Source organism: Taeniopygia guttata, chromosome 30 (assembly GCF_048771995.1).
Source record: "Taeniopygia guttata chromosome 30, bTaeGut7.mat, whole genome shotgun sequence".
Lineage (NCBI taxonomy): Eukaryota > Metazoa > Chordata > Aves > Passeriformes > Estrildidae > Taeniopygia > Taeniopygia guttata.
The window spans coordinates 3,343,854-3,369,987 of NC_133055.1; the positions used below are offsets into that span (position 1 = coordinate 3,343,854).

Consider the following 26,134-nt stretch of genomic DNA (forward strand, 5'->3'; position numbering starts at 1 on the left):
GCTAGATGGAGGAGGAGGCAACGAGGAGGAGGAAGATGTCCCAGGACTCCCAGGGAGGTGAGGAGGAAGTCAGTGCCCCTTCCCCCTCTCTCCTGCTCCATCTCCCAGCCCAGCACTGCCCCCGGCTGCAGGACAGCCCCGCTGCTGGTGCCCTCCTGACGGGGACGCACTGGGGGGATCTCCTTACCCTTCCTTGTGGCACGGAGGCAAATCCCATCCTCTCCTTGTCCTTCCTCCCCCAGAGCAGGAGCTGAGGATGGAGACCATGGAGGAAAAATCCCCATGGCAGAACCTCATGGAAGAGGCCGATTTGAGCGGATCCACAGTGCAGGAATCTAACGAGGAAAACCCCCGTCAATCGTACAGGAGAAGAGGCTGCAAACCCAGCCCAGGGTGCTCCAAGGAGGAAAGACCCAGCCTGTGCCAGGAAGGTGGGCAGAGCTTCAGCCAGAGCTCAGAGTTGGTGGTCCCTGAGGAGCATCATGATGGGGAGAAGCCCCACAAGTGCTTGGAGTGTGGGAAGAGCTTCAGGCACAGCAACACCCTGATCTGCCATCAGATGATCCACACCGGGGAATGGGCCTATGAGTGTGGGGAGTGTGGGAAGGGCTTCAGCTGCAGCTCCAAACTTGTCTTCCACCAACGCGGCCACACTGGAGAGAGGCCCTATGAATGTCCCAAGTGTCAGAAGAGGTTTCACACCAGCTCTGAACTCCTTGTACATCAGCGGATTCACACGGATGAGAGGCCCTTCCGCTGCCCTGACTGCCGGAAGGGCTTCAAGCACAACTCCAGCCTCATCAACCATCAGCGCATCCACACTGGGGAGAGGCCCTACGAGTGTGGGGAATGTGGGATGAGCTTCAGGCAAAGATTCAGCCTGAACTGCCACCAGAGGATCCACACCAGGGAACGGCCCTATGAGTGTGGGGAATGTGGGAAGAGCTTCAGCCAGAGGTCCCACCTGATCATCCACCAGAGGATCCACACTGGGGAGAGGCCCTACGAGTGTCCTCAATGTGGGAAGAGCTTCACCCAGAGCTCTCACTTGACCCGACACCAACAGAAGCACCGGTAAGGGAAGCCCTGTGAGTGCCCCGACTGCAGGAAGACTTTCGTGCGCTGCTCCAATTCCATCCCCCATAGGAGGACCCATGTTGGGCAGAGCCCTGGTGACCCACATTCCAAGTGATCCCTGCTGAGAAGACACCTGTAAGGTGGTTTCCACATTCTCCTAGTTTCCCATAGGCACCTGGATGAACACAGAGGCAGGAACATCCATAAGGACACCGATCTAAACCAGAAATTCATTGGGAGGAAGTGGTTTGTTGACTTTATACCCCCAAAAATATCACCTGCTGTGTCAAGTTATTCTGGTGGCAGATCAAGCAGCGCTGCATGATCTTGGAGGTCGTTTCCATCTAAACAATTTCCTTCTTCACCCAGTCTAAACAACCAAAACTGGAGTGAAAATAAAGAAGTTAAACTAAGATATCTTAACCTGCACCATTTACCAGCATTTGGGGGTGAATGTGGATTTGGTTCATTGGAATATTTTGGAGGATTTGGGTGTTCCGAGGCTATCAAAGCCAGGGGACATGTCCACAATCACAGATGTGTGCTGGCAGAATGTGTCCACCTGAGCTCACCAGTTTTCTAAGAATTGTGTCTGTCCCAGTCCCTGGCCTGCGTCTCCCCATTTGGGATGTTCTCCCAAAGTGCCCAAATCACTGCTGAAGTGCCCGAGCTGATCCTGGCTGTAAATGTTCCTGCCCACCAACCTCTCCTGGTCAGTGCCATGGGAGGTGGAAGTTTAGGGGCTCCTGGAGGGACTGGAAAGGGCTTCTGTCAATCTTGTGGGCATTTGTGGTGCTGGGAGAGGCATGGAGGGGTCTGTGAGGGAGGTTTGGGTCCCTGACAGAGCTGTGTGGCTTGCAGAGAATTTGGGCAGGTCTTAGAGGAGATGGAAAGGGGATTTGGTGGTTCTTGGGGACTTTCATCTTGCAGGGAGTAGTTGGGGAGTCCTGGCTGGGAGCTGTGGGGTGGTTTGAGGAGTCTGAGAGTGGCTGTGGGGTTGGGAGGGGGTTTTTGGGTAGTCATGATCCCCCAGAACCCCAAAGCAGCCACCAGACCTCACCCGCCAAGATGCTGTTGGAGGTTGGTGGCTCCATGTTGGGGTTCATCCTCCTGGCTCTGTAGGAGAAGGTGAGGGAGGGGTCCCCGGGGGCTGTGTGTGACACCCCCCCCCCCCCCATCCTGGTGTCACCCCCTTGTCCCTCCCCACAGGGCTCCTGCTCCAGCTCCTGCTCCCCCAGAGGGAATTTGAGGAGGGGGCAGAGGGGGTGCGCAGCCCCTGCTGGGGCATGACCCCGGCCCAGCCCCTTTGTTCAGCACCAAGCTGGGCTCGGGGCTGCAGGAGGAAGAGGCCGGTGGGAAGCAGATCCTGGAGCTGGGACAGTGCTTGGGGTCAGGGCAAGGTCCTGCCCTGCACACCTGGCTCAGGTGTGACCCTGCCCAGGCAAGGGAGTGGCACATTCCCATCCCCACGGATAAGGGCTGGGAGCAGCACTTGGAGCAGGGACATGGAAATCCTGGAGTGACTGGGAGCACACTGAGGGGGGGAATTATTCCCCCCCTCCCCCCCTTCTCAGGCCGCCCTGCCAGTTGAGAAATGCTCGCTGGGCTTTGGCCTTGGCCAGCAGCCCCTGGGCTCAGCTCCTCTGGAGCTCATCACAAACCCTGTCTGCTCCAGGCACTGCTGCTGCCCAACCAGCTCCTGGCTGCTTTAGGAGCAGCTCTGGGAACTGTTTGTGTTCCCTCAGTGGCACAACATCCCTGTTCTCACCCTGCCAAAGAAAGCTGCTGATGCCAAGTGCGGCCAGGGTGAAACATGGCTGGGACTGAAGCCGCTCTCTTGGGGCCCTACAAACAGCGCTCCAAAAGGAGCCCTTGGAGCTCTCCTGGGCCAGTGACTCCCTCTGAGTGGGGCCTCTCCGCGCCGGGAACTCTCCCGTTTGCTGCACTCGGGGGATCCTGAACAACGAGGGAGCCTGGGCCGATCCCCCCACTCCTCCAGGCTCAACCCTTCCCCGCTGGGGAGATGCCAAAGCATCCACAGGGAGCATTTCCCTGCCCTCAGGGGAATTTCTCACAGGTGCCCTGCACTGACTCTCTGTGTCTGTGTGCACACAGGAGTGCCTGTGCTGGGGAAATGTGGCAGAAATGCTGCTCTCGGAGGGCTCTGAGTGCCTTGGGTAGCTGAGCCAGTCAGGCCTGTAAGTAAGGTTAAATCAAATGGTCTAAGTGACACTGTAGTCCCCTTGATTCCATGAGGCCCTGCCATGCTCTAATGGCCCCTTGGTTCCAGTGGGTCCCAAAGTGTCAGAACAGTCTCCATTGTTCCATGAGGCCCCACAAAGTCACTGTGGTCCCCTTGGTGCCACAGGGCCCCCCAGTGTAACAATGGACTCTTGGCTCCATGAGGTGCCACACTGTGTCACAATGGCTCATGGTTCCATGAGGCCGCACAGTTTAACAATGGTCCCTTGGCTCCATGAGGCCTTGCTGTGTCACAATGGACTTGGGGTTCCATGAGCTTTCCTACTGCCATAAACAGGCTCCCTGGTTCCACAGTGTCACCATGGTCCCTTTGTTCCATGAGGTTCCATAGCAGAACCTTGGTTCCATGGCCACCTTGGTTCTGTGTGACCTTGCAGTGTCACAATGGACCTGTGGTTCCACGAGGCCTTGCTGTGTCAGAATGGCCCCTTGGTTCCAAGAGATTTCTCAGGGTCACAATGATCTCCTTGGATCCGTGGTATCACAAATCACAAAGGCAAATGCATCTTGCCAAGAGCTGAAACACAGCAGGCAGGGAAGATGTGAAAAGTGAGTGTGTAAAGGCCTTTTAATTCACAGCTCCCACTGAGAGCTTTGGGGCTCACAGATGGACAGAGATGGTTCTGCTCACCCCTCTGTCCAAACGGGGGGTAACACACGCTGCTGCAGGTGCTTGGGTTGGTCTCTGCAGGTCCAGGTGGATGCCAAACCTGCTCTTCACAGCCTTCTCCCTTCCCCTGCCCCTCTGCCAAGTGCAGCGGGCCTCAAGGACTGAAAGGAGCACAGAGAGCCAAAGGGGGACACTTGCACCTGCCTCACTAGGAGCTCCCTGGGAAGCACTTTCCTTGAGAAGCAAGCCCCTGTCCTCCAAAGGCATTTCCCCAAATGTGCAGCTTTTCTGCTCAACACCAACACACCCTTAGGAAACGCTGGCAAGGCTGAAGGACTTCATGTCCTTTCAGGACAGGCACTCCAGCTCCAGCTCCTATTCCCCCAAGTGCCTTTCCAGGTGGAGGCTCAGACGTGCAGCCCCAGGCCCTCTACAAACACAAGCTGCTCACTGCCTCTTCACCTGCCTCAACTCCTGCCTGCGCCCACGGCACCAAGACCAGGCTGTTCCCAGCCAGAGCCCAGAGCCCTGCTCCCGCAGGACGCTCTTGCCAGCACCTTCCAGGCCTCTCCGCTGTGCACACAGCGCTTTTCATGCCCGCTCCCAACAGGCTCTGGAAGGCAGAGCACAGCCTGGCTGCCTCTGCCGCCAGCACAGCCCAAACACAGGCGGAGGAAGAAGCAGCAGGGGCTGTTTTGAGGCCATGCCCAAGAGAGACTGGAAGGGTGCCCTCCCTCTGCTCTCACTTGCTTGGCTTTCTGACTGGCTCTGAGCCTGGGGCTGCCATTCCTCACCTGTGGGCACCAGAACCACAACATCGGAGCCTGACCCGCCAATACTTTGCCACTTTGCAAACACCACCCAAGCAAAGCTCACTGAGAAACCACCAGTGCTAGTGAAAGACCCAGAAACACATCAAATTTCTGGGCCTTTCCAGCTGATAACTTGGGGTAGAGGGTATGTGTGTGTTCTACTACCATCTGGTCCAAGATGGTACCCAGGAAAAAACATGAAACCATACCTAGGCACTGCAAACACGACTCCCACAAACAGTGACAAGAACTCCTCTGAGTTGAACACAAGACCTCCTGAAAATCAGACAAGTTTTGCCTGAATATTCCCTATTAAAAGCCCCATCCCTGTCCAAAGATGAAAATTGTCTCTGTTGGTGCTGTCCTCACTGCTGCCTGGATGCTCCTCACCGTACCGTGTGCCTTCGGCTGGATTAGCCCACAGCCTGCCACAGTGTTTGGGTAACCCCAGCAAAAACATTAAACCAGCACAGAGAGAAATAACTGAGAACTGAACTCACAGAGCTGAAATCACTCCAGAGGTGCTCGCTAAGTTGCCTGTGGCTGGGAGCTGAGCCGAGGGACCCAGACAGGCTGAGCCTGACAGCGCAGCGCTATCCGGACACCCACGGCAGCGGCAGCCCGGGGGTCAGATGGACCCCTGGGACCCCAGGCAGCATTAACCAGGAGTGACTGGGATCACAGAGGAACCATAAAGGAAGTTACTGCAATAATACTGGGACTATCTGGGAGTGACTGGAATCATACTGGGAATGACTGGAATCATACTGGGTGACTTGGAGTGACTGGGACCTTACTGGGGGCAAATGGTTCTATAATGAGAGTGACTGGGTTCATACTGGGATCATACTGGGAAGGACTGGAACCATACTGGGAGTGCCTGGAACTATTATAGGGGTGAATGGGAACACCTGGGAACATGCTGGGATCATGCTGGGATCACACTGGGAGTGACCGGGATGATACTGGGATCACACTGAGTGTAACTGGAAGTGAGTGAGACCATACTGGGGGTGACTGGGAGCCACAGGGCCCATGCTGGGAGTGGCCTGGGGGGAGCTGGGGGAACTGGCCCAGCTGGGGCTCAGGGTTGTTCTCCCCCAAGGCTGCCACGGGTCCTGCTGCCACCCCTGGCCCCACACAGCCAAGGGACAGGGGACAGCTGAGGGACAGGGGACAGGGACAGGGCACAGGGACAGGGCACAGGGACAGGGGACTGCTGAGGGACAGGGGACAGGGACAGGGCATATCAGAGGGACAGGGCACAGCCAGGGAATACGGCCTGGCCAAGGGACACTGAGCCCCAGCACTTTGGGCTGTTGCCCTTGGGCTCCCAGCACAGGCCCAGGGGCAGAATCCCCTCCAGAAACTGCTGTTTGCTTTCAGCTCTGCTCTGGAACATTCCCCAGGAGCCCCTGCAGTGGCTGCAGCCCAGCCGGGTGCCCGGGGCCACCAAAGCCGCTCCGGCAGTGCCCTCCTGCCCCGGGCAGGGCACGGAACACCCAAGGAAAGGCTCCTGCTGGGCTCAGGGCAGGGACAGGGCACTCCCCTGGTGCTGCCACGGGCACAGCAGAGCCGGCCTGGGCAAAGGATTGGGATCAATGTCCCATGGAATCGCCACAGGGATTACTTCTCATTGCACTGCTCTGGGATCGATGTCCCATGGAATCCCAGCAGGGATTACTTCTCATTGCACTACTCTCATTGGATTGGTTATCAATTCCCCATGGAATTCCTTCATTCCCAAGTCCCCCATTCCTGAATCCCCCGTTCTCATAGGAATTGCCCTTCCCCTCCTACACCCACCTTTGTGCTCCAGAGCCTCCCGACCATATCTGATGTATTTTGGGGGCCTTTCCACACAGGTGTGGCCCAGGTAATGCTTCATCTGCTCCACCATGACCCCTCTGGATTCCCAGCACCTCTGGGATATCCAGACAGCACTGTTGGACACTGCAAAGCTCCCGGATCCCAGCTGGAAGGAGATGAAATCCCAGCCCTCGTAGCCGTACTGGTGGGATCCATGGATGCTCTGTTGGACAGGAGGTCACAGCTGGAAACCCCCTGCACTGTGTGGAGACCTGGGAACGAGGAGAGAACAGACCCATGGAGTCGTGTCCCAGCCCCAGGGAGCCCCTTGGAGCTCCCTGGATTCCCATCCAAGCCCCACAGATCCCCCCCATCCCCAGAGATCCCATCCCAGCCCCTCAGAGTCCTCCATTCCCACAGATCCCAGCCCAGCCCCCGGCTCCCCCCACTCCACCTGCTCTGGTTGTACCGGCCCCGTCTCCAGGTCACTGTCAGCCACGGGCCAGTTCCTGTCCTTGAGCTGGGTCTGGCTATCCCAATATCCCAGCTCTGGCTGTCCCAATATCCCAGCTCTGGCTATCCCAAAATCCCAGCTCTGGCTGTCCCAATATCCCAGCTCAGCTCCTGCCCCCATCCCCGGTGTCTGTGCCTCCATCCGGCCCCGCTCACTGCCGCAGCGCTCGCAGTGGGTCCCGTCCACGTCCCCCACAATCAAGGACTGGGGGACCCCCGGGCCAGGGTCTGACAGCACCACTTCCAGGAACTGCAGGGAGTGGAGAACTGGGGGGACACAGAGATTTGGGGGAGCTGAGGGGGCTGAAAGTGAGAGTTTGGGGTTCCAGGGGGGGCCACAGGCCAAGGAAAAGGGGAACATGAAGAGTTGGCAGAGCTGGGAAGGAGGTTCAGGGGCTGAGAGCCAAGGAAAGGGGGTGCAGGGACTGGGAGAGCTGGGATGGGGTGTCCAGGGAATCCTGTGCCCAGGAAAGGGGGTGCCAGGGCTCCTGAGTGTGAGGAAAGGAGGGGCTGGGGGCTGGGAAAGGCAGGAATGGGGGCCCAGGGGTCCCAGGTCAGGGAAAAGGGTGGGACTGGGGGTTGGGAGAGGTGTGGGATGGGAACATGTTGAATTGGTGCCAGATAAGGGGGTGCGGGGGGGGTCTCAGTGCCGGGCAAAGGGGTAAAAGGGTGTCTTGGTTCTCAGGAATGGGGGCGCAGGGGGGTCTCAGGGTCACGGAAATGGGGGGGGGCAGGGATGGAGAGGTAGAAGGGAGTTCCAGGGGTCCTTGAGCCCAGGAAAGGGGAGTCCAGGGTTTCCCAAAAAGGGGTACCAGGGTGGGGACACCCGGGATGTTCGGGAAGGGGGAGTTCAGAGGGTCTCTGGCTTTGCACAAAGGTGGGGCTGGGGGCTGGGAAAGGCAGGAATGGGGGTCCAAGGTGTTCCAGGATCAGGCACACGGGAAATCTAGAGGCTGGGAGCAGGGAAAAGGGGAGCAGAGGGCCTTGATGTCCGGAAATGGGGGATTCAGGGGGGTTCCTGTGCAGGATAAGGGGAGCAGGGGGGGGTCCCGGTGCCGGCAATGGCGATTCAGGGTCCCGGTGCCGGGGTCCCACTCCCCCCTCGCCCGCCAGGAGCGCCCCCAGCCCCAGCGCTGGAGCCACCGCGCTGCTCCTCCTCACTCCCAGTATGATCCCAGTATGATCCCAGTAGGATCAGTCACCCAGGAGCTGCTCCCAGTATGATCCCAGTACAGCCCAGTCACTCCTGGCATCCCCCCACCCCTCTCTGCGTTCCGACCTGTCCCGGCTCCATCCCCGCCCCTCCCGCGGCTGCGGGGAGGAGGAGGAGGAGGAGGGAGGAAGAGGCGGAGCGGCAGCGGGAGCAGCAGGAGGAGCGGGGAGGATGAACCGCGGGGCTCCGGCTCTGCCTGAACTCGCAGCACCCCGGGAGCGTCGCCCCCATCCCGCAGGTGCCCGGGGAGGGGGAGCTGGCCCCAAATATCCCGGGGCTCCCTGGGTTTGGGGTTTTTGGGGGGATGTTTGGAGCTGGCGGGGCTCCAAGGCCGAGCCGCAGCTGCCCTCGGGGGGACATCGGGGGTCCCCGGGAGGTGTTTTTGGGGGGTCCCGGTGCGGGTGGCGGCAGAGCCCCGGCGGGGCCGGGGGGATGCGGGTCCCCCCGCGGTGCGGGTTGGGCTTCCCGGCCGGGCCCTCCGAGCTCTGCCGGGGCCGCGTGGGGACCGCGCGGGAGCGGCGGGAGCGGCGGGGGGACCCCGGATTTGGGGAGCCCCGGGAGAGCCGCGGCTTCCCTGGGCGGGAGCGCAGAGAGAGGAGAGCCCCAGGAGCCCCAGCGGGGACCCCGAGAGGGGGGACCCCTGGCAGTGCCGGCACCCGGCAATGGGGGTGCTGGGGCTGGAGGGGCGGCATGGCCGGGAAAGGGGTTCGGGGGTAGCGGGGCCGCCAGGGGCTGCTCCCAGCAGGTGCCCAGTTCCTACCCCTGTGTGCTTCCAGTTTCCTGGGCACTCCCAGGATGAGCCCAGTCAGTCCCAGTATCAGCCTGGTCACTTCCCCTCACTCCCTGCAGGATCCCTGTTTCTCCCAGTATGAGCCCAGTCATTCTCAGTCATTCCCCATTATGATGCTATTTGCCCCCAGCAAGTCCCAGTTGCTCCCACTTTTCTCGGGTGTGTTCCCACTTCTCCCAGTTGCTCCTAGTATAGTCCCAGTCACTCCCAGTATGATCCCAATATGAGTCCAGTATGATCCCAGTCTGCCCCAGCAGGGCCCCAGTCACTCACACTTGCCCCCAGCATGGTCCCAGTTGCCCCCAGCACATTCCCAGTGGCTCCCAGTGTGGTCCCAGTCACCACCTGCATGTTCTTAGGTACTCCCAGTACATCCCAGTTGCCTGGAACATTCCCAGAGTCTTTGCCAGGCACTCCCAGTTACCTCAGCATGGTTCAGCTGCCCCCAGTTTTATCCCAGTCACTGCCAGTACATCCCAGTTGTCACCTGCATGACTCCTGTCATTCCCAGTTGCTCCCAGTTGCTCTCAGTGTGTGTGCATTTGGCTCCCAGCATGGGCCTGGCAGCTCCCAGTAACCCCCAGTCAGGGTCCCTTGGCACCCACTGTAATCCCAGTATGATCCCAGTCACTCCCAGTATGATGCCAGTGCCCCCCAGTGTGATCCCAGCTGCTCCCTGTCAATGCCAACATGACCCCAGTAACCACCAGTATGATCCCTATGACTCCCAGTCTCTCCCAGTATATCCCAGTCACTCCCAGCATACTCCCAGTCCCTCCCACTTCCTCCCAGTTACTTTCAGCATGATTCCAGTTGTTCACAGCCACTCCCAGTCAATCCCAGTATGATTCCTGTCACCCTCCATGGACCGGCTCCTCCCAGTCTCACCCAGCATGGACCCGGCTGCTCCCACTGTGATCCCAGTATGATCCCAGTTGCTGCCAGAATAGTTGCAGTTGTTCCCAGTTCCTCCCAGTATGATCCCAGGTGTCCCTAGAATAGTCCCAGTCCCACTCAGCATGGTCCCACTCACTCTCAGCTGTCCCCAGCATGGTCCCAGCTGTTCCCAGTGTGGTTCCAGTCCCCCCAGTATGGTCACAGACACTCCCAGTGTATTCCAGTTGGCCCAGTAAGGTTCTGGTGACCTCAGAATGATCCCAGTCTTTCCCAGTTACTCCCAGTTGCCTCCAGCATGATCCCAGTTTCTGGCAGTTGCCCAAAGTGTGGTCCCAGTCACTCCCAGTATGAACCCATTTTCCCCATTTGTGGTCTCAGTCCCCTCAGCACGGTTCCAGTACCTTCCAGTTGGTCCCAGTTGCTTCCAATGTGTCCAGATTTCCCTCCCAACATGGGCCCAGTAGCTCCCAGTGACCCCCAGCCAGGATCCATTCACACCTGCTGGAATCCCAGTGGCTCCCGGGATGATCCCAGCTGCACCCAGTCCCCCCCAGTATGGTTCCAGTCACTCCCAGCATGATTCCAGCCCTGCCCAGAATGACTCCCTGTCACTCCCAGTGTGGGCCCAGTTGCTCCCAGTCACCTCCAGCATGGTTCCAGTCACAGCCAGCACACTTCCAGTCATTCCCAGTATGATGCCAGCCAGTTCCAGTAGGATCCCAGTATGAATCCAGCATGGGCACAGCTGCTCCCATTGTCATCCACTGTGGTTCCAGTTGTTCCCATTTACCCCCACTGTGGTTTCAGTCTCTCCCAGTGTATCCCAGTTGCTCCCACCATGTTCCCAGTCACTCCAGTTGTCCTCAATTGCTTCCTGCCTGATCCCAGTTGCTCCAAGTAAGATCCAGTAGGATCCCAGCTGCCCCCAGCATGCTTTCAGTTGCTTCCTGTTCTCCCCAGTGTGATCCCAGTTGCCCCCAGTTGTCCCTTGTATCAACCCCATCACTCCCCATATGATCCCAGTTGCTCCCAGCATGGTCCCAGTCATGCCCAGTTGTCCCCAGTGCAGACCCACTCACTTCCACTCGCTCTCAGTTCTCCCCAGCATGGTCCCCGTTGTTCCCAGTGTGTTCCCAGTCACCCCAGTAAGGTTACAGACATCCCCAGTAAATCCCAGTTGCCTTCAGCATCTCTGTGGTCATTCCCAGACACTCCCAGTGATCCCAGTAAGGTGCTTGTTATCCCAGTATGATCTCAGTCATGCCCAGTATGTCCCAGTTGTCTCCAGCCTGCATCCAGTCATTCCCAATTCCTCCAGTTTGCTTGCAGCATGATCCCAGTTTTTCTCAGTTGCTCCCAATAGCCCAAAGTGGGATCCCAGTTGCTCCCTTTCATCACCAGTATGAGCCCAGTAACCTCCGGTATGATCCTTGTCACATGCCAGCACTCCCAGTATGGTCCCAGTATAATCCCAGTAACTTCCAATCACTCGCAGTATGGTCCCAGTTGCCTCCAGCTACATCAACCCAGTCAATCCCAGTATGATGCAATTTGCTCCCAGAGTGCTCCAAGTTGCTCCCAGTCACCCCCAGTACAGGGATCCTGTGCATGGTGTGTTCCCAGTCACTCTCAGACACTCCCAGTATTAGTCCAGTCCCTCCCAGTATGATCCAGAGATGACGCCAGTGTGCTCCCAGTCAGTGCCAATATGAACCAGTTGTGCTCCACATGGTTCCAGTTGCCCCTTTCACCCTCACTGTCCCTCCCAGTCTCTCACAGTGTCCCCCAGTTCCTTCCAGCATATTCCCACTCACTCCCAGTTCCTTCCAGCGCGATCCCATTTGCTCACAACTGCTCCCAGTCAGCCTCAGTGTCGTGGCACTCACTGCCAGTATGATCCCAGTCACCTCCAGCATGATCCCAGTATAAGCCCAGTCGTTTCCAGTCATCCCCAGCAGGCACCCAGTGACTCCCAGTTCCTCCCAGTTGCTCCTAGCATGATCTCATTTGCTCACAGCTGCTCCCAGTCACTCCCAGTATATCCCATTTGCCCCCAGCATGGTCTCAGTTGGCCCCCGTAGGCTCCTACTCTGTGTCAGTATGATCCCAGTACGATCCCAGTCTCCCTCGGGGTGACTGCAGTCTGCCCTGGCATGGGCCCAGCTGCTCCCAGTATGATTCCAGTACAATCCCAGTACAAACCAGTCCTTCCCAGTGCTGCCACTCCTGGCATCCCCGAGCCCTCTCTGCGTTCCCCCCTCCTGATCTCCTGAGAGGAGACCCAGTTGCCAGCAGTGCCCAGGCAGGGTCCCCAGGCAGCCCCAGTTTGGATGTGCAGCCCCCAGTTTCCCCAGTTTGCCTCTCCTTTGGCCCGGGCCGGGTTCCCCCCTGGAACAGCGGCTGGGAGCAGCCGAGAGCCCCGCGCTGCCCATCCCGACCTGTCCCGGCTCCATCCCCGCTCCTGCCGCGGGCTGCCGGGGCTGCGGGAACGGGAACCGAGGGTGTCGCTGCTGCTGGGGGAGGAGGAGGAGGGAGGGAAGGGCAGGGATGAAGGAGGAGCGGGAGGTGGGCTTAGGGAGGAGGAGGAGGAGGGGGGATGGAAGAGGAGGGGCGTCAGGAAGAGGAAGAGGAGGTTGAAAGGCGGATGGAGCAGAGCAGAGAGAAGCGCGCGGGCAGCCCTGCCTGAATTCGCAGCCCCCACCTGTGGGATCATCGCCCCCCATCCCACAAGTGAGCGGAGAGGGGGAGCTCGGGCCAGGTCTCCTGGGGGGTGCCTGGGTTGGGTTTTTTGGGGAGATGTTTTGAGAAGGAAGAACTGCGAAGCTGAGCGGAAAAGGCCCCTTGATGGGACTCCTTGGAGCCCCGGCAGCCCAGAGCAGGGAAGAAGGGGAGAAGGGAGCCCGGGAGCCCAAACAGCCCCGGCACTCCTCAATGGGGAGAGCCAAGAGGGGGGAGCTTTTGGGATTGCTGGGACTCCCGGCAGCCTGGGGAGGGTGGGCAGCGAGGAGAAGGGGGACCCCCAATCCAAGCGTGACCCCAGCAGCTGGGACAGGGGGGAGCCTCGAACAGCAAAGGGGAGGGAGCAGGGACGGGGAACTCCTGGGACGCTTTTTCAGGGCTGGATCTCGGTGTTTGGGAGGTTTTTATGGAGCCCAGGTGGCCAGGGACTTCTAGGGATGGACTGGGACAGAGGGAGCTTCAAACTCAACGTGCTCATCCCTTGTTTTCCCCAAACCAGGATTTCCCATTCCCAGCCCCTGGGAGGCTGCGAGGAAGAGGAAGAGCCTCTCCTTGTCCTTCCTCCCCCAGGGCAGGAGCTGAGGATGGAGAGCAGGGAGGACAAATCCCCGCGGCAGAACCTGGTGGAAGAGGCCGTTTTGAGCCGCTCCACAGTGCAGGAACCCGACAGGGAGGAAATGCCCCGGAGATCCCGCACGAGGAGGGGCTGCAAACGCAGATCACGGGGATCTGAGGGGGAAAGACCCACCCTGGGCCGGGGAGGCAGCCGGAGATGGAGCCAGAGCTCAGAGCTGGGGGTCCCTGAGCAGCTCCATGATGGGGAGAAGCCCCACAAGTGCTCGGAGTGTGGGAAGAGCTTCAGGACGAGGTCCGAGCTGATTCTGCACCAGAGGACCCACACTGGGGAGAGGCCCTACGAGTGTGGGGAGTGTGGGAAGGGCTTCAGCCAGAGCTCCAGCCTGATCGTGCACCAGAGGATCCACACTGGGGAGAGACCCTACGAGTGTTCCAAGTGTGGGAAGAGGTTTCAGACCAGCTCCTGTCTCCTCCGGCACTATCGGGTTCACATGGAGGAGAGGCCCTTCCGCTGCCCCGATTGCGGGAAGGGATTCAGGGACAACTCCACCCTCATCCAGCATCGCCGCATCCACACCAGAGAAAGGCCCTACGAGTGTGGGGAGTGTGGGAAGAGCTTCAGCCGGAGCTCCAGCCTGATCCAGCACCAGAGGACCCACACTGGGGAGAGGCCCTACGAGTGTTCCAAGTGTGGGAAGGGGTTTCAGACCAGCTCCCATCTCCACCAGCACTATCGGGTTCACACAGAGGAGCGGCCCTTCCGCTGCCCCGACTGCGGGAAGGGATTCAGGGAAAACTCCCACCTCCTCAGGCACCAGCGCATCCACACAGGGGAGAGGCCCTACGAGTGTCCCCGGTGTGGGAAGAGATTCTCAAGGAACTCTCACTTGACCAAACACCAACGGAGGCACCGGTAAGGGAAGCCCTGCGAGTGCCCCGAGTGCGAGAAGAGCTAAACTCCATCCCCCACTGGAGGACCCACATTGGGCACAGCCTTGGTGACCCACATTCCCTGTCATCCATGTTGGGAACACACCTGGCTGCTTCTCCTTTAGTGTTGACCTTTATTTTTTTCTCTTCTCAAACTCTCTGCACTCCAAAAGCCAAGAGGGATCGATCTTTCACCTCAAAACCACTCACATCCCACTGAAAACAACTGAATTTTAACCCACAGAGCCTCAATCCCACCTCAAATTGCTTGTTCCCACCTCAAAAATAACTTAATCCCACTTCAACTCACTCGAATCCACAGCTGCCACGCTGAGATGTGTTTGGGAGGAGATCGGGAGAAGTGGGATCCCAATTTGGAATGGTGAGATGGGGATTGTGTGGGTCTGGGTGGCTGGGATGTATTTGATAGCAAGTAAAACTTTCAGAGTTAGTATTTCTTTGCCGTTCATCTCCAGTCCATGGCAGTTCTGTTTGCAGAGCGCCGCCTCACAGAGCGTCCCCTCACAGTTCCGCCCTTGGCCTGAGCCGCCCCTTTCCCCTCACGGTCCCGCCCTTTCCTCGCCCCTTTCCCCTCACGGTCCCGCCCTTTCCTCGCCCCTTTCCCCTCACGGTTCGGCCTTCGGGAGCGGGGATTGTGTGGGGCACTATGGTGTCTGTGCAAAGCCAGTACAGTCCCATTCGATCCCAGTATGGTTCCAGTATGATCCCAGTATGATACCAGTACAGTCCCAGTCACTCCCAGTAGGATCCCAGTAGGATTCCGGTAGAGCCCAGTCCCTCCCAGCGCTGCCGGGGAGGAGGAGGGGGAGGGATGAAGGAGGAGCGGGAGGAGGAGGAGGAGGAGGGATGGAAGAGGAGAAGGAGGTGGGGATAGCGAGGGGCAGAAGTAGGAGGAGGAGGGGGGATGGAAGGGAAAGGATAAAGGAGGACAGGCAGGAGGGGACGGGACACAGGAGGAGGAGGAGGAGCGATGGAAGATGAGGGATGAGGGAGCAGAAGGCGGTGGGGTTAGAGAGCAGCTCTCCAGCACTGGGGATGGCTGCTGCAGATCACAAAATGCAGGATCTCGGTGCTCCTCAGTGTTTCCCAGATCCCAGTCCGGAGCAGGTTGGATGGTATTCCGGAAGAGGAAAGGAAAAAAAACAGTCCAGGGAAAGAATTGGACTGCTTAGGTAACCTTACTAGGAAGCAAAGGCAAAAGCAGAAGCAAGCAAAGCAAGCCAGGTCTGGGCTGAACAGGGCAAAGTTCCCGTGTTGGGACAGGCTCAGGGGCTGCCCCAGGGAGCGCAGGGCTGGGCACGGGGGCGAGCGGGCAGCGGACACACGGACACGGGACACACGGACACGGGGAGACACGGACACGGGACACACATACACGGGGACACATGGAAACGGGGACACACGGACACGGGGACACACGGACACAGGGACACACGGACAAGGGGACACACGGACACAGGGACACGGGGACACAAGGACACGGGGACACATGGACACGGGGACACACGGACATGGGACACACAGACACGGGACACATGGACACGGGGACACAGGGACACGGGGACACAGGGACACGGGGACACACGGACATGGGACACACAGACACGGGACACACGGACACGGGGACACACGGACACGGGGACACACGGACATGGGGACACACGGACACGGAGCTGCCAGCTCTCCTGCCTCCCGCTGCAGCTGCCGGAGTGCTTTGGCACAGGCCTTTGCTGCCACAAGCCCTGTCCCAGGCAGGAAGCGCCATTCGCGTCCTCCTGCCTGTGCGTTGCTGGCTGGATTGCTGAAGGCTCCCAGGTGCCTCTGGATAGAGCTCCTCTGGAGCTCCTGTGGGGCCGTTCCCAGCCGTTCCCAACCGTTTCCAGATGTTCTCCAGATGTTCCCCGCCACACCGCCGTAAAGCAAACCTCGCCAGCCGCTTCGCGACACCCTCACCTCGCCACCCCGCCGTAAAGCGAGCCGCGCGGCGCGACAACATGGCGCCGCGCCGTTTGCCTCGGTGTATCCCGGCATGCCCCGCGCCCGCCACAGCCGCCGCCATTCCCGGCAGCGCCCGCCACAGCCGCCGCTCCGGTGGGTGCCGGGATCGGGGAAAGGGGGAGCGGATCCCGCCGGGATCACCGGGATCAGCGCCGGGATCCGCCCCGAGCTCCGCTGCCGCCCGCAGGTCCCGCAGCGCGCCGCGCCCAGCTGAGGAAATGGTGAGGGAACGGCTCCTTCCCCCCCCCCCCCGCCACATCCCCCCGCGGGTGGGAATGGAACCGGCCCGGAGCGAGCTCCGCCCCCCCCCCCCGGAGCTCCCAGTTCCTCCCAGTTCAAACTAGTAACGACCCAGTATGGCCCCAGTTCATCCCAGTGAGCCCAAATCCCCTCCCAGTCCATCCCAGTAACGCTCCAGTAACTCCCAGTTCATCCCAGTAACCTCCCGGTTCCCTCCCAGTAACTCCCAGCTTGCTCAGTTCCCGTTCCCAGTCCCTCCCAGTACGATCCCAGTCCCTCCCAGTTTGCCCAGTTTGGCTTCCCAGTCTCTCCCAGTTTGCCCAGTTTGGCTTCCCAGTCCCTCCCAGTTCATCCCAGTATGGCCCCAGTCCATCCCAGTAACTCCCAGTTCATCCCAGTCCATCCCAATCCCCTCCCAGTAACCCCAAACCAGTAACTCCCAGTTCATCCCAGTCCATCCCAATCCCCTCCCAGTAACCCCAAACCCCAAACCAGTAACTCCCAGTTCATCCCAGTCCATCCCAATCCCCTCCCACTAACCCTAAACCCCAAACCAGTAACTCCCAGTTCATCCCAGTAACCCCAAACCCCATCCCCAGTTCATCCCAGTCCCTCCCAGTCCCTCCCAGTTCATCCCAGTGCAAACCAGTAACTCCCAGTTCATCCCAGTAACCCCAAACCCCATCCCCAGTTCATCCCAGTCCCTCCCAGTCCATCCCAGTTCATCCCAGTACTAACCAGTTCCATCCCAGTCCCTCCCAGTATGATCCCAGTATGGTGTCAGCACAAAAGCAGCCCAGTCCCAGTCCCTCCCAGTATGATCCCAGTATGGTGTCAGGACAAAGCCAGCACAGTCCCAGTCCCTCCCAGTATGATCCCAGTATGGTGTCAGGACAAAGCCAGCACAGTCCCAGTCCCTCCCAGTGCAGCCACTCCTGGCATCCCCCAGCCCTCTGTGCGTTCCCCCCTCCCGGATGTCCCAGAGGAGCCCCAAGGGCCGGCAGTGCCCAGGCAGGGTCCCCAGGCAGCCCCAGTTTGGATGTGCAGCCCCCAGTTTCCCCAGTTTGCCTCTCCTTTGGCCCGGGCCGGGTTCCCCCCTGGAACAGCGGCTGGGAGCAGCCGAGAGCCCCGCGCTGCCCATCCCGACCTGTCCCGGCTCCATCCCCGCTCCTGCCGCGGGCTGCCGGGGCTGCGGGAACGGGAACCGAGGGTGTCGCTGCTGCTGGGGGAGGAGGAGGAGGGAGGGAAGGGCAGGGATGAAGGAGGAGCGGGAGGTGGGGATGGGGAGGAGGAGGAGGAGGGGGTATGGAAGGGGAGGGATGGAAGAGGAGAAGGAGGTGGGGATAACGAGGGGCAGGAGGAGGAGGAGGAGGGATGGAAGGGCAGGGATGGAGGAGGAGCGGGATGTGGGCTTAGGGAGGAGGAGCAGGAGGAGAGGGGATGGAAGAGGAGGGGCGGCAGGAAGAGGAAGAGGAGGTTGAAAGGCGGATGGAGCAGAGCAGAGAGAAGCGCGCGGTCAGCCCTGCCTGAATTTGCAGCCTCCACCTGTGGGATCATCGCCCCCCATCCCGCAGGTGAGCGGGGAGGGGGAGCTCGGGCCAGATCTCCTGGGGGGTGCCTGGGTTGGGTTTTTTGGGGAGATGTTTGGAGAAGGAAGAACTGCAAAGCTGAGCGGAAAAGGCCCCTTGGGGGGACTCCTTGGACCCCCTGCAGCCCAGAGCAGGGAAGAAGGGGAGAAGGGAGCCCGGGAGCCCAAACAGCCCCGGCACCCCTGAATGGGGAGAGCCAAGAGGGGGGAGCTTTTGGGATTGCTGGGACTCCCGGCAGCCTGGGGAGGGTGGGCAGCGAGGAGAAGGGGGACCCCCAATCAAAGCGTGACCCCAGCAGCTGGGACAGGGGGGAGCCCCGAACCGCAAAGTGGAGGGAGCAGGGACGGGGAACTCCTGGGAGGCTTTTTCAGGGTGTTTGGGAGGTTTTTATGGAGCCCAGGTGGCCAGGGACTTCTAGGGATGGACTGGGACAGAGGGAGATTCAAACTCAACGTGCTCATCCCCTTTTTTCCCCAAACCAGGATTTCCCATTCCCAGCCCCTGGGAGGCTTCGAGGAAGAGGAAGAGCCTCTCCTTGTCCTTCCTCCCCCAGGGCAGGAGCTGAGGATGGAGAGCAGGGAGGACAAATCCCCGCGGCAGAACCTGGTGGAAGAGGCCGTTTTGAGCGGCTCCACGGCACAGGAACCCGACGGGGAGGAAAAGCCCCGGAGATCCCGCACGAGAAGGGGCTGCAAACGCAGATCACGGGGATCTGAGGGGGAAAGACCCACCCTGGGCCGGGGAGGCGGCCGGAGATGGAGCCAGAGCTCGGAGCTGGGGGTCCCTGAGCAGTCTCATGATGGGGAGAAGCCCCACAAGTGCTCGGAGTGTGGGAAGAGCTTCAGCCACAGCTCCAGCCTGATCAAGCACCAGAGGATCCACACTGAGGAGAGGCCCTGCCAGTGTTCCAAGTGTGGGAAAAGGTTTCAAACCAGCTCCTGTCTCCTCCTGCACTATCTGGTTCACACAGAGGAGAGGCCCTTCTGCTGCCCTGTCTGCGGGAAGGGATTCAGGAAGAACTCCAACCTCACCACGCACCGGCGCATCCACACTAGGGAGAGGCCCTACAATTGTTCTGAGTGTGGGAAGAGCTTCAGCCGGAGCTCCCACCTGATCGTGCACCAGAGGATCCACACTGGGGAGAGGCCCTACGAGTGTTCCAAGTGTGAGAAGAGGTTTCAGACCAGCTCCGATCTCCTCAAGCACTATCGGGTTCACACAGAGGAGAGGCCCTTCTGCTGCCCCGACTGTGGGAAGGGATTCAGGGAAAACTCAAAACTCATCAGACATCGCCGCATCCACACTGGTGAGAGGCCCTACAATTGTTCTGAGTGTGGGAAGAGCTTCAGCCAGAGCTCCAGCCTGATCATGCACCAGAGGATCCACACTGGGGAGAGGCCCTACGAGTGTTCTGAGTGTGGGAAGAGGTTTCAGACCAGCTCCTGTCTCCTCCGGCACTATCGAGTTCACAGGGAGGAGAGGCCCTTCTGCTGCCCCAACTGCGGGAAGGGATTCAGGTTCAACTCCACCCTCATCCAGCATCGCCGCATCCACACAGGGGAGAGGCCCTACGAGTGTGGGGAGTGTGGGAAGAGATTCTCAAGGAACTCTCACTTGACCGAACACCAACGGAGGCACCGGTAAGGGAAGCCCTGTGAGTGCCCCGAGTGCGAGAAGAGCTAAACTCCATCCCCCACTGGAGGACCCACATTGGGCACAGCCCTGGTGACCCACATTCCCTGTCATCCATGTTGGGAACACACCTGGCTGCTTCTCCTTTTGTGTTGACCTGCATGTTTTTCTCTTCTCAATCTCTCTGCTCTCCAAAAGCCAAGAGGGATCGATCTTTCACCTCAAAACCACTCACATCCCACTGACAACAAATGAATTTTAACCCACAGAGCCTCAATCCCACCTCAAATTGTTTGTTCCCAACTCAAAAAAAACCAATCCCACACCAAACTCACTCGAATCCACATCTGCCAGGGTGAGATGGGTTTGGGAGGAGATTGGGAGAAGTGGGATCCCAGGTTGGAGCGGTGAGATGGGGATTGTGTGGGTCTGGGTGGCTGGGATGTATTTGATAGCAAATAAAACTTTCAGACTTAGTGATTTCTTTGCTGTTCATCTCCAGTCTGTGGCAGTTCTGTTTTTCAGGGCACCACCTTCTCAGCTGATTGTGTTTGTGTCCTCCTTTCCCTCCCACCTCGCTTTGCCTGCTCTGTTTCTCTCTCTGTGTCTGCCTTGAGCCAGGGACCTCCAAAGACCCTCCCCCAATTTAATTTCCTCAGGGACCACCAAAGATCCTCCTCTGATTTAATTGAATCCTCCTCTAATTTAATTGCCCCCTCTGCCCCCAATGACCCAACCCTGATTTTTTAATTATTTTATTTCCCAATTATTATTTTAATTCTTAGTTCAGGAGCTGAAGTTATGGAGGCCAGCAGTGAAATGTCTCTGTAGGATTTTGCTCCACTTGGCTTTCAGCCCCTTCTCAAGAGCTTTGCCTTCGAGGGCAAAGGGAATGTCTTTTCCTGGCTGGGAGCTGAAATTCCAGACCTCTGGAATGTGTGCAGGGCCATATAGACTGGGATCAACAAGAGATTGGGATCAAATATGCACTGAGATCCTGTGGTCTAGGATCAACTAAGGACTGGGATCAATTAGGGACTGGGGCCCTACAGACTGGAATGAACTGAACTGGGATCAAATACGGACAAGGATCAAATATGGACTGGGATCCTATGGACTGGTATCAACAAGGGACTCGGATAAAATAGGGACTGGGATCCTACAGACTGGGATCAAATTGGGACTGAGATCATATGGACTTGGATCAACTGGAGACCTGGATCAACTACGGACTGTGGTCAAATAGAGACTGGGATCTGATGTGGATTGGGATCCTGTGGACTGGGATCAAATATAGACTGGGATAAAATTGGGACTGGGATCAGATATGGACTGGGATCATATGGCCTGGGATCATGTCTTGGGGAAGCTCAAATAGGAAAGCCTTATAAATATGACTGCCTGGCAAAAGGTTTAGAAAATACAGAGACTGAGATGGTAACAAGTTGTGACATACCAAACCGTAGTTACTCGAAAAGTAGAACACAATTGTACAGCCAGGATGAAGACAATCCCCCCTTCTGGTTGAACAATGCCCTTACCTACAGGTAGGTCCAAGGGTCAAATGGACTGTTGGATCTCACCCCAATGTACGGTTCATCCCACACCTGTAACCCTCCCCTGAAGCATCAGGAGTCTGTGACCCCATTGGCCTGAGTCTTGTTCCAGCCCACCTTGAAGCCCCTGACAAGGAGTCCCTGAGGAGCCAGACGCTCTCTTGGAACTTCCCTTCTCTTGGAACTGCCCCTCTCCTGGAACATCCTCTTGGGATCCTCTCTTATCTCCCTCTACCCCTTGCCTCTCCCTTCCCCCACGCCCTCGGGCCTGCCACGGGTCAGGTCTGGTGACTCCAAGCAGGGCCTTTCACCCTCTCTAATAAACCAGATATTCTAAGGGCAGCCTCCAGAGATCCTCGTCTCCACCCACCCAAAGCGTCCTGGAGTCCAGCATCCTCGCAATATGGACTGGGATCAACTAGGGACTGGGATCAAATACGGAGTGGGATCAAATATAGTCAGGGATAAAATCGGGACTGGGATCAAATATGGACAGGGATCAAATATAGTCTGGGATAAAAGAGGGACTGGGATAAAAGAGGGACTGGGATCAACTAGGGACTGGGATCAAATATAGTCTGGGATAAATTAGGGACTGGGATCAAATATGGACTGGGATCAAAGAGGGACTGGGATAAACAAGAGATTGGGATCAAATATGGACTGGGATCAACTAGAGATTGGGATCCTACAGATTGAGATCCTAGAGACTGGGATAAACTGGACTGGGATCAAATAGGGACTGGGATCAACTAGAGATAGGGATCAAATATGGAACTGGGATCAAATAGTGTTGCGTTGCGGTCCCCTCTCACCGCGACACCCCGAGCGCGGGCGTGCTGGGCGGCAGGGGGAGAGAACGGGCGGCCGGTCCCCCTGTAAATGCTCTGCAGTCCCAGTTATCGGCACGGGGACAGATGGAGGCGGCACGGGACTTGGGGTGAACAGGTTCGGTTTATTTCACGTGCCCCAAGACGCCTTGGGGGGGGCGAGCAGATGTTTTATACAAGAACTTATGGGGAGGGGTATAGGAACAGCAACCAATAGGGGAATAACAGGGGAGGAGTTTGGGGTAGGACTAACATACTAAACAGTCTGTGAAAGGGGGCAGGGAAAGAAGCGGGGGGAGGGGAGATTCACATCTTGGAGAGAAGGGGGTTAGGAGTGAGATGGGGGAGGGGGTGTGTACAGACACTGAAAGAATAAAGAACACACTCCCGCATCTCCCTCTTTTTCTTTTTACAAAAGAAAGGAGAATCCTGACGTTTAAACAAATTAATACTGCATATAAACAATATAAACTTCATATGTAAAATACAACAAAATCATATAGTAACATTACAAATTATTAAACAGAAATAAATTGAAAAACATCAGAAAAGTACAAATTAATTATAATTACAATCAAACAAATTAATATACAAAGTGTATAAAATTGACATAAACAAATTCTGAATTCGGGGTAAAACATTCAGCAGAATTCACAGCTTGATCTGATTCGAAACTTGGGCTGTCGCGACGCTGGAGATGTATAGCAGAGTTGAAGCAGCGAGCGGCGACATGGCTTGTCTGATTTTATTCTTTATTTCCAGAGTGGGCATAATACCGTGGGTATAAACTAAATAGGATGATCTTTCTTTCTATAAAATATAACCCAACAAGTAGATTATTAAATAAAAGGGAACATTGGGTAGGGTGCATTAAGGAATGGGATAGGGGAATCAGACAATCACTTGATTAGTGACTGTCATGATTGATAAGGGGAATCGGTAAGGAGTGGACCAGGGTGCCGCCATCTCAGGGGGAAGACAAAATGGCGGGTTTCCGGTCTGGGATTTCAGCCCCACCCTCCCTCAAAGGAGACCCCCCACCTGAGAAGGGGAGTGATCTTCAAAGAAGGGTGGTCCCCTGATGGGAGGTCCTCGACAGCGATCCGTCCCACCAGAGGAAGGGCCAGAAGAAGGATTAGAGAACATCCAACCCCGCCTCCCCCCCACAGGGACTAGCCTCGCGGCAATTTTGATTGTCGGGGCCCTTGGGGAGAGGGTGGGGCTGGCGGGAAACCAGGGGCGGAAAAGAAGGATCATGGCGGGAAAACAGGTTCCAAGTGGCGTGGCCAGCGCCATCTTGTAAGGGGGTGCCAGGTGCACTGCTCCCCCCCACAGAGGCGGCGCGGCCAACACCATCCCCAAGGGAAGGCAGCAGTGCTCGGCAGGGCGCCTGGGGCGGCTTGGCCACAGCCATCCCCAAGGGAAGATAGGGAAAAGTTTAGGAAAATCCGAGGGCAAGGGGGTCTGGGGAGCTTCACAGAAGCAAAAGGGGAATTTACAGGAGAGGAGCCCGATGCAGCTGGATGTTGACACAATGCGTGGGTGTACAGGGCTTCTTTTACCAACTCTCCTATAGTTAACATGCCGCCTTTCAAACATTTGTCCCGTTTGTGTCTTTTCTACCCCCTCCGTCCAGCCCAGATTGGGGAGGAAAGGATAGAGAAGACGACTTTTCGGGGGGAAGAAAAAGCAATCAAATATGGGTCCCCATAAAAGACTAGGTGAGGGGTGCCTGGGACCTCCCTGCCCCAGGAACGAAAAACCCACTCGCCCGCCGGGCGCATGCAAGAATACAGCTCCCGTCTGAGCACGAGCGAGGGTTAAAACGCAAAAAGAAAAAACTGGGAAACCCAGCCACCTGGTGGGATGAACCCCACCCCGTTTTAGCCCCCCTTACCCTCTAGGGCCCGGGTGGAGATGGCTTGATTCTTCTCCTCGACTTGGTGGAAAAGTCGCGCCGAACTGGGGACGTTCCTTCTCGGTTTGGCTCTTCCAGAGGCTTAGGTGTTCCCGGGACTTGCAGGCAAGTCCAGCGATCTCGGCTGCACCCAAAACTCGTCCCTAAAGCCTTGGGCTCGGCCACTATCGGCCTCTGGCAGTCTCGTTCCGGTGCTGTCCCCTGACGAGCTGTTCTCCTGGCTCCCTTGAGCCGCTGCCAAACCGCCCTCTTTGTTCTGGGGTAGGTCTACCCCCCCTTCAAAGCCCCTGCAGCACGTCTGCCCCAGTGCAGGACGTCTGATCTCGGCAGGGGTGGGGTAGAGCGCGCGGAGGCGAGAACAAAGAAAGGTCCTGGAGCCGAATTCTTTTCGCTCGGCGCTCGGCTCCTCTTAGCGTCCGGCAAAGCTTCTACAACCGCAGATGTTCCTCTTCCCTCCTTCTTCTTCCGTGAGGCGGGCGCCCCCCACGAATTTGCCCGTTTGTTTTACAAGACGAAGGAGGGAACCATCCTCTTGCTACCAGTTGTTGCATTGCAGTCCCCTTTCATCGCGACACCACCGAGCGCGGGCGTGCTGGGCGGCGGGGGGAGAGAACGGGCGGCCGGTCCCCCTGTAAATGCTCTGCAGTCCCAGTTATCGGCGCGGGGACAGATGGAGGCGGCACGGGACTTGGGGTGAACAGGTTCGGTTTATTTCGCGTGCCCCAAGACGCCTTGGGGGGGGCGAGCAGATGTTTTATACAAGAACTTATGGGGAGGGGTATAGGAACAGCAACCAATAGGGGAATAACAGGGGAGGAGTTTGGGGTAGGACTAACATACTAAACAGTCTGTGAAAGGGGGCAGGGAAAGAAGCGGGGGGAGGGGAGATTCACAACTTGGAGAGAAGGGGGTTAGGAGTGAGATGGGGGGGGGGTGTGTACAAACACTGAAAGAATAAAGAACACACTCCTGCACCCTGGGTTTGAATTTTTGGGTCGATTTGTGGCGATTTTTGGTTTCCATTGATAAAAATCTATCCGGGGGCGGGGCCAAGGCTCATTTGGGGCGGGGCTTCAGGAGGGGGCGGGGCCAGAACCCGCAGCTGGTAACTGGGAGGGGTGGGGCCTGAGGGGGCGGGGCACTCGATGGGCGTGTCCAGCAGCGAGGGGCGGGGCCAAAACACGGGGCGGGGTCTAAAGAGGGCGTGGTCAGTGTCTGGGGGTTCGTCCTTCTGCTCCCACCCCCCCAAATTCCCCCGGACCCTCCCTCACCGCCCCACCCCCACCCATGGGACACACCCCAAAACCTCCCCAGCCCCTCCCACCTCAGCCCCCCTGAGCTGTTTTCACCTGGGAACCCCCAAATCTTTGGGAATTCTCACCTGGGACCTCCTAAAGCTCCCCTGCACCCCTCCAAAATCTCCTCAGGACCCCACAAACCTCACCTGGGACCCCCAAACCTCACCTGGAACCCCAAAAATTCTCACCTGAGACCCCCAAACTTCTCCTAGGACCCCTAGACCTCACCTGGGCAGGTGGGAAACCCCAAATCCTTGGGAATTCTCACCTGGGACCCCCCAAACTTCACCTGGGACCCCCCAAACCTCACCTGGGACACCCCAAACCCTCACCTGGGACCCCCGAAAGCTCACCTGGGACCCCCCAAAGCTCACCTAGGACCCCCCCAAAATCTCCTCAGGATCCCCCAAAAGCGGCCAAAGGTGGGGCGGGGCCGGGGCGATGACGTCACCACTTCCTGTTTCCCCTCTCCAGCTGCGCCGCGTTCCCGCGTGTCCCCAACTGTCCCCGGCCGTGTCCCCTCCCCGGAGTGTCCCCAGTGGCCATGGAGCCCCGCGAGGTGCGAAAATCCTGGCGGGGGGGCGGGAGGGGACAGGGGGGACACGGGGGTGGAAGGAGGCTGGAGGGGACAGAGGGGCGGCAGAGGGGACAGGGGGAACACAGGGGTGGCAGAGGGGACACGGGGGTGGCAGAGAGGAACACAGGGGACGGAGGGTGGCAGGAGGGGACAGGGGGGGAATGTGGGGGATAGGGGGTGACAAAAGGGACAGAGGGGACAGCAGAGCCCTCCAGGGAGGGGACAAACGTGACCACAGGAGGGCACA

General features: G+C 58.2%; 2 protein-coding genes and 1 long non-coding RNA gene across 3 annotated transcripts in view; 2 read left to right on the plus strand and 1 right to left on the minus strand.

Moving 5' to 3' along the window:
• Positions 1 to 14,682, plus strand: part of LOC140680987 (uncharacterized) — a 39,927-nt gene extending 25,245 nt beyond the window's left edge. The window contains exons 4-6 of the mRNA XM_072919892.1: positions 432 to 1,074; positions 1,720 to 1,789; positions 13,226 to 14,682. Coding sequence (XP_072775993.1) covers positions 432 to 1,074; positions 1,720 to 1,789; positions 13,226 to 14,215 — 1,703 coding nt within the window. The 3' untranslated portion in view covers positions 14,216 to 14,682. The remainder of the gene's footprint in view (positions 1 to 431; positions 1,075 to 1,719; positions 1,790 to 13,225) is intronic.
• Positions 14,683 to 16,217: 1,535 nt separating this feature from the next.
• LOC140680883 (uncharacterized) lies at positions 16,218 to 20,188 on the plus strand. The gene is made up of 2 exons (XM_072919782.1): positions 16,218 to 16,468; positions 18,630 to 20,188. Exon 2 carries the CDS (start codon positions 18,644 to 18,646, stop codon positions 19,718 to 19,720), a length of 1,077 nt encoding a protein of 358 aa, XP_072775883.1. The 5' UTR covers positions 16,218 to 16,468; positions 18,630 to 18,643; the 3' UTR covers positions 19,721 to 20,188.
• A 2,011-nt stretch (positions 20,189 to 22,199) lies between these two features.
• On the minus strand, positions 22,200 to 24,939 carry LOC140680927 (uncharacterized). Its single transcript, XR_012052268.1, has 2 exons — positions 23,992 to 24,939; positions 22,200 to 22,904 (listed from the first exon to the last, which is right to left on the minus strand). It is a non-coding gene; the product is annotated as an uncharacterized lncRNA (long non-coding RNA).
• Positions 24,940 to 26,134: the final 1,195 nt, after the last annotated feature.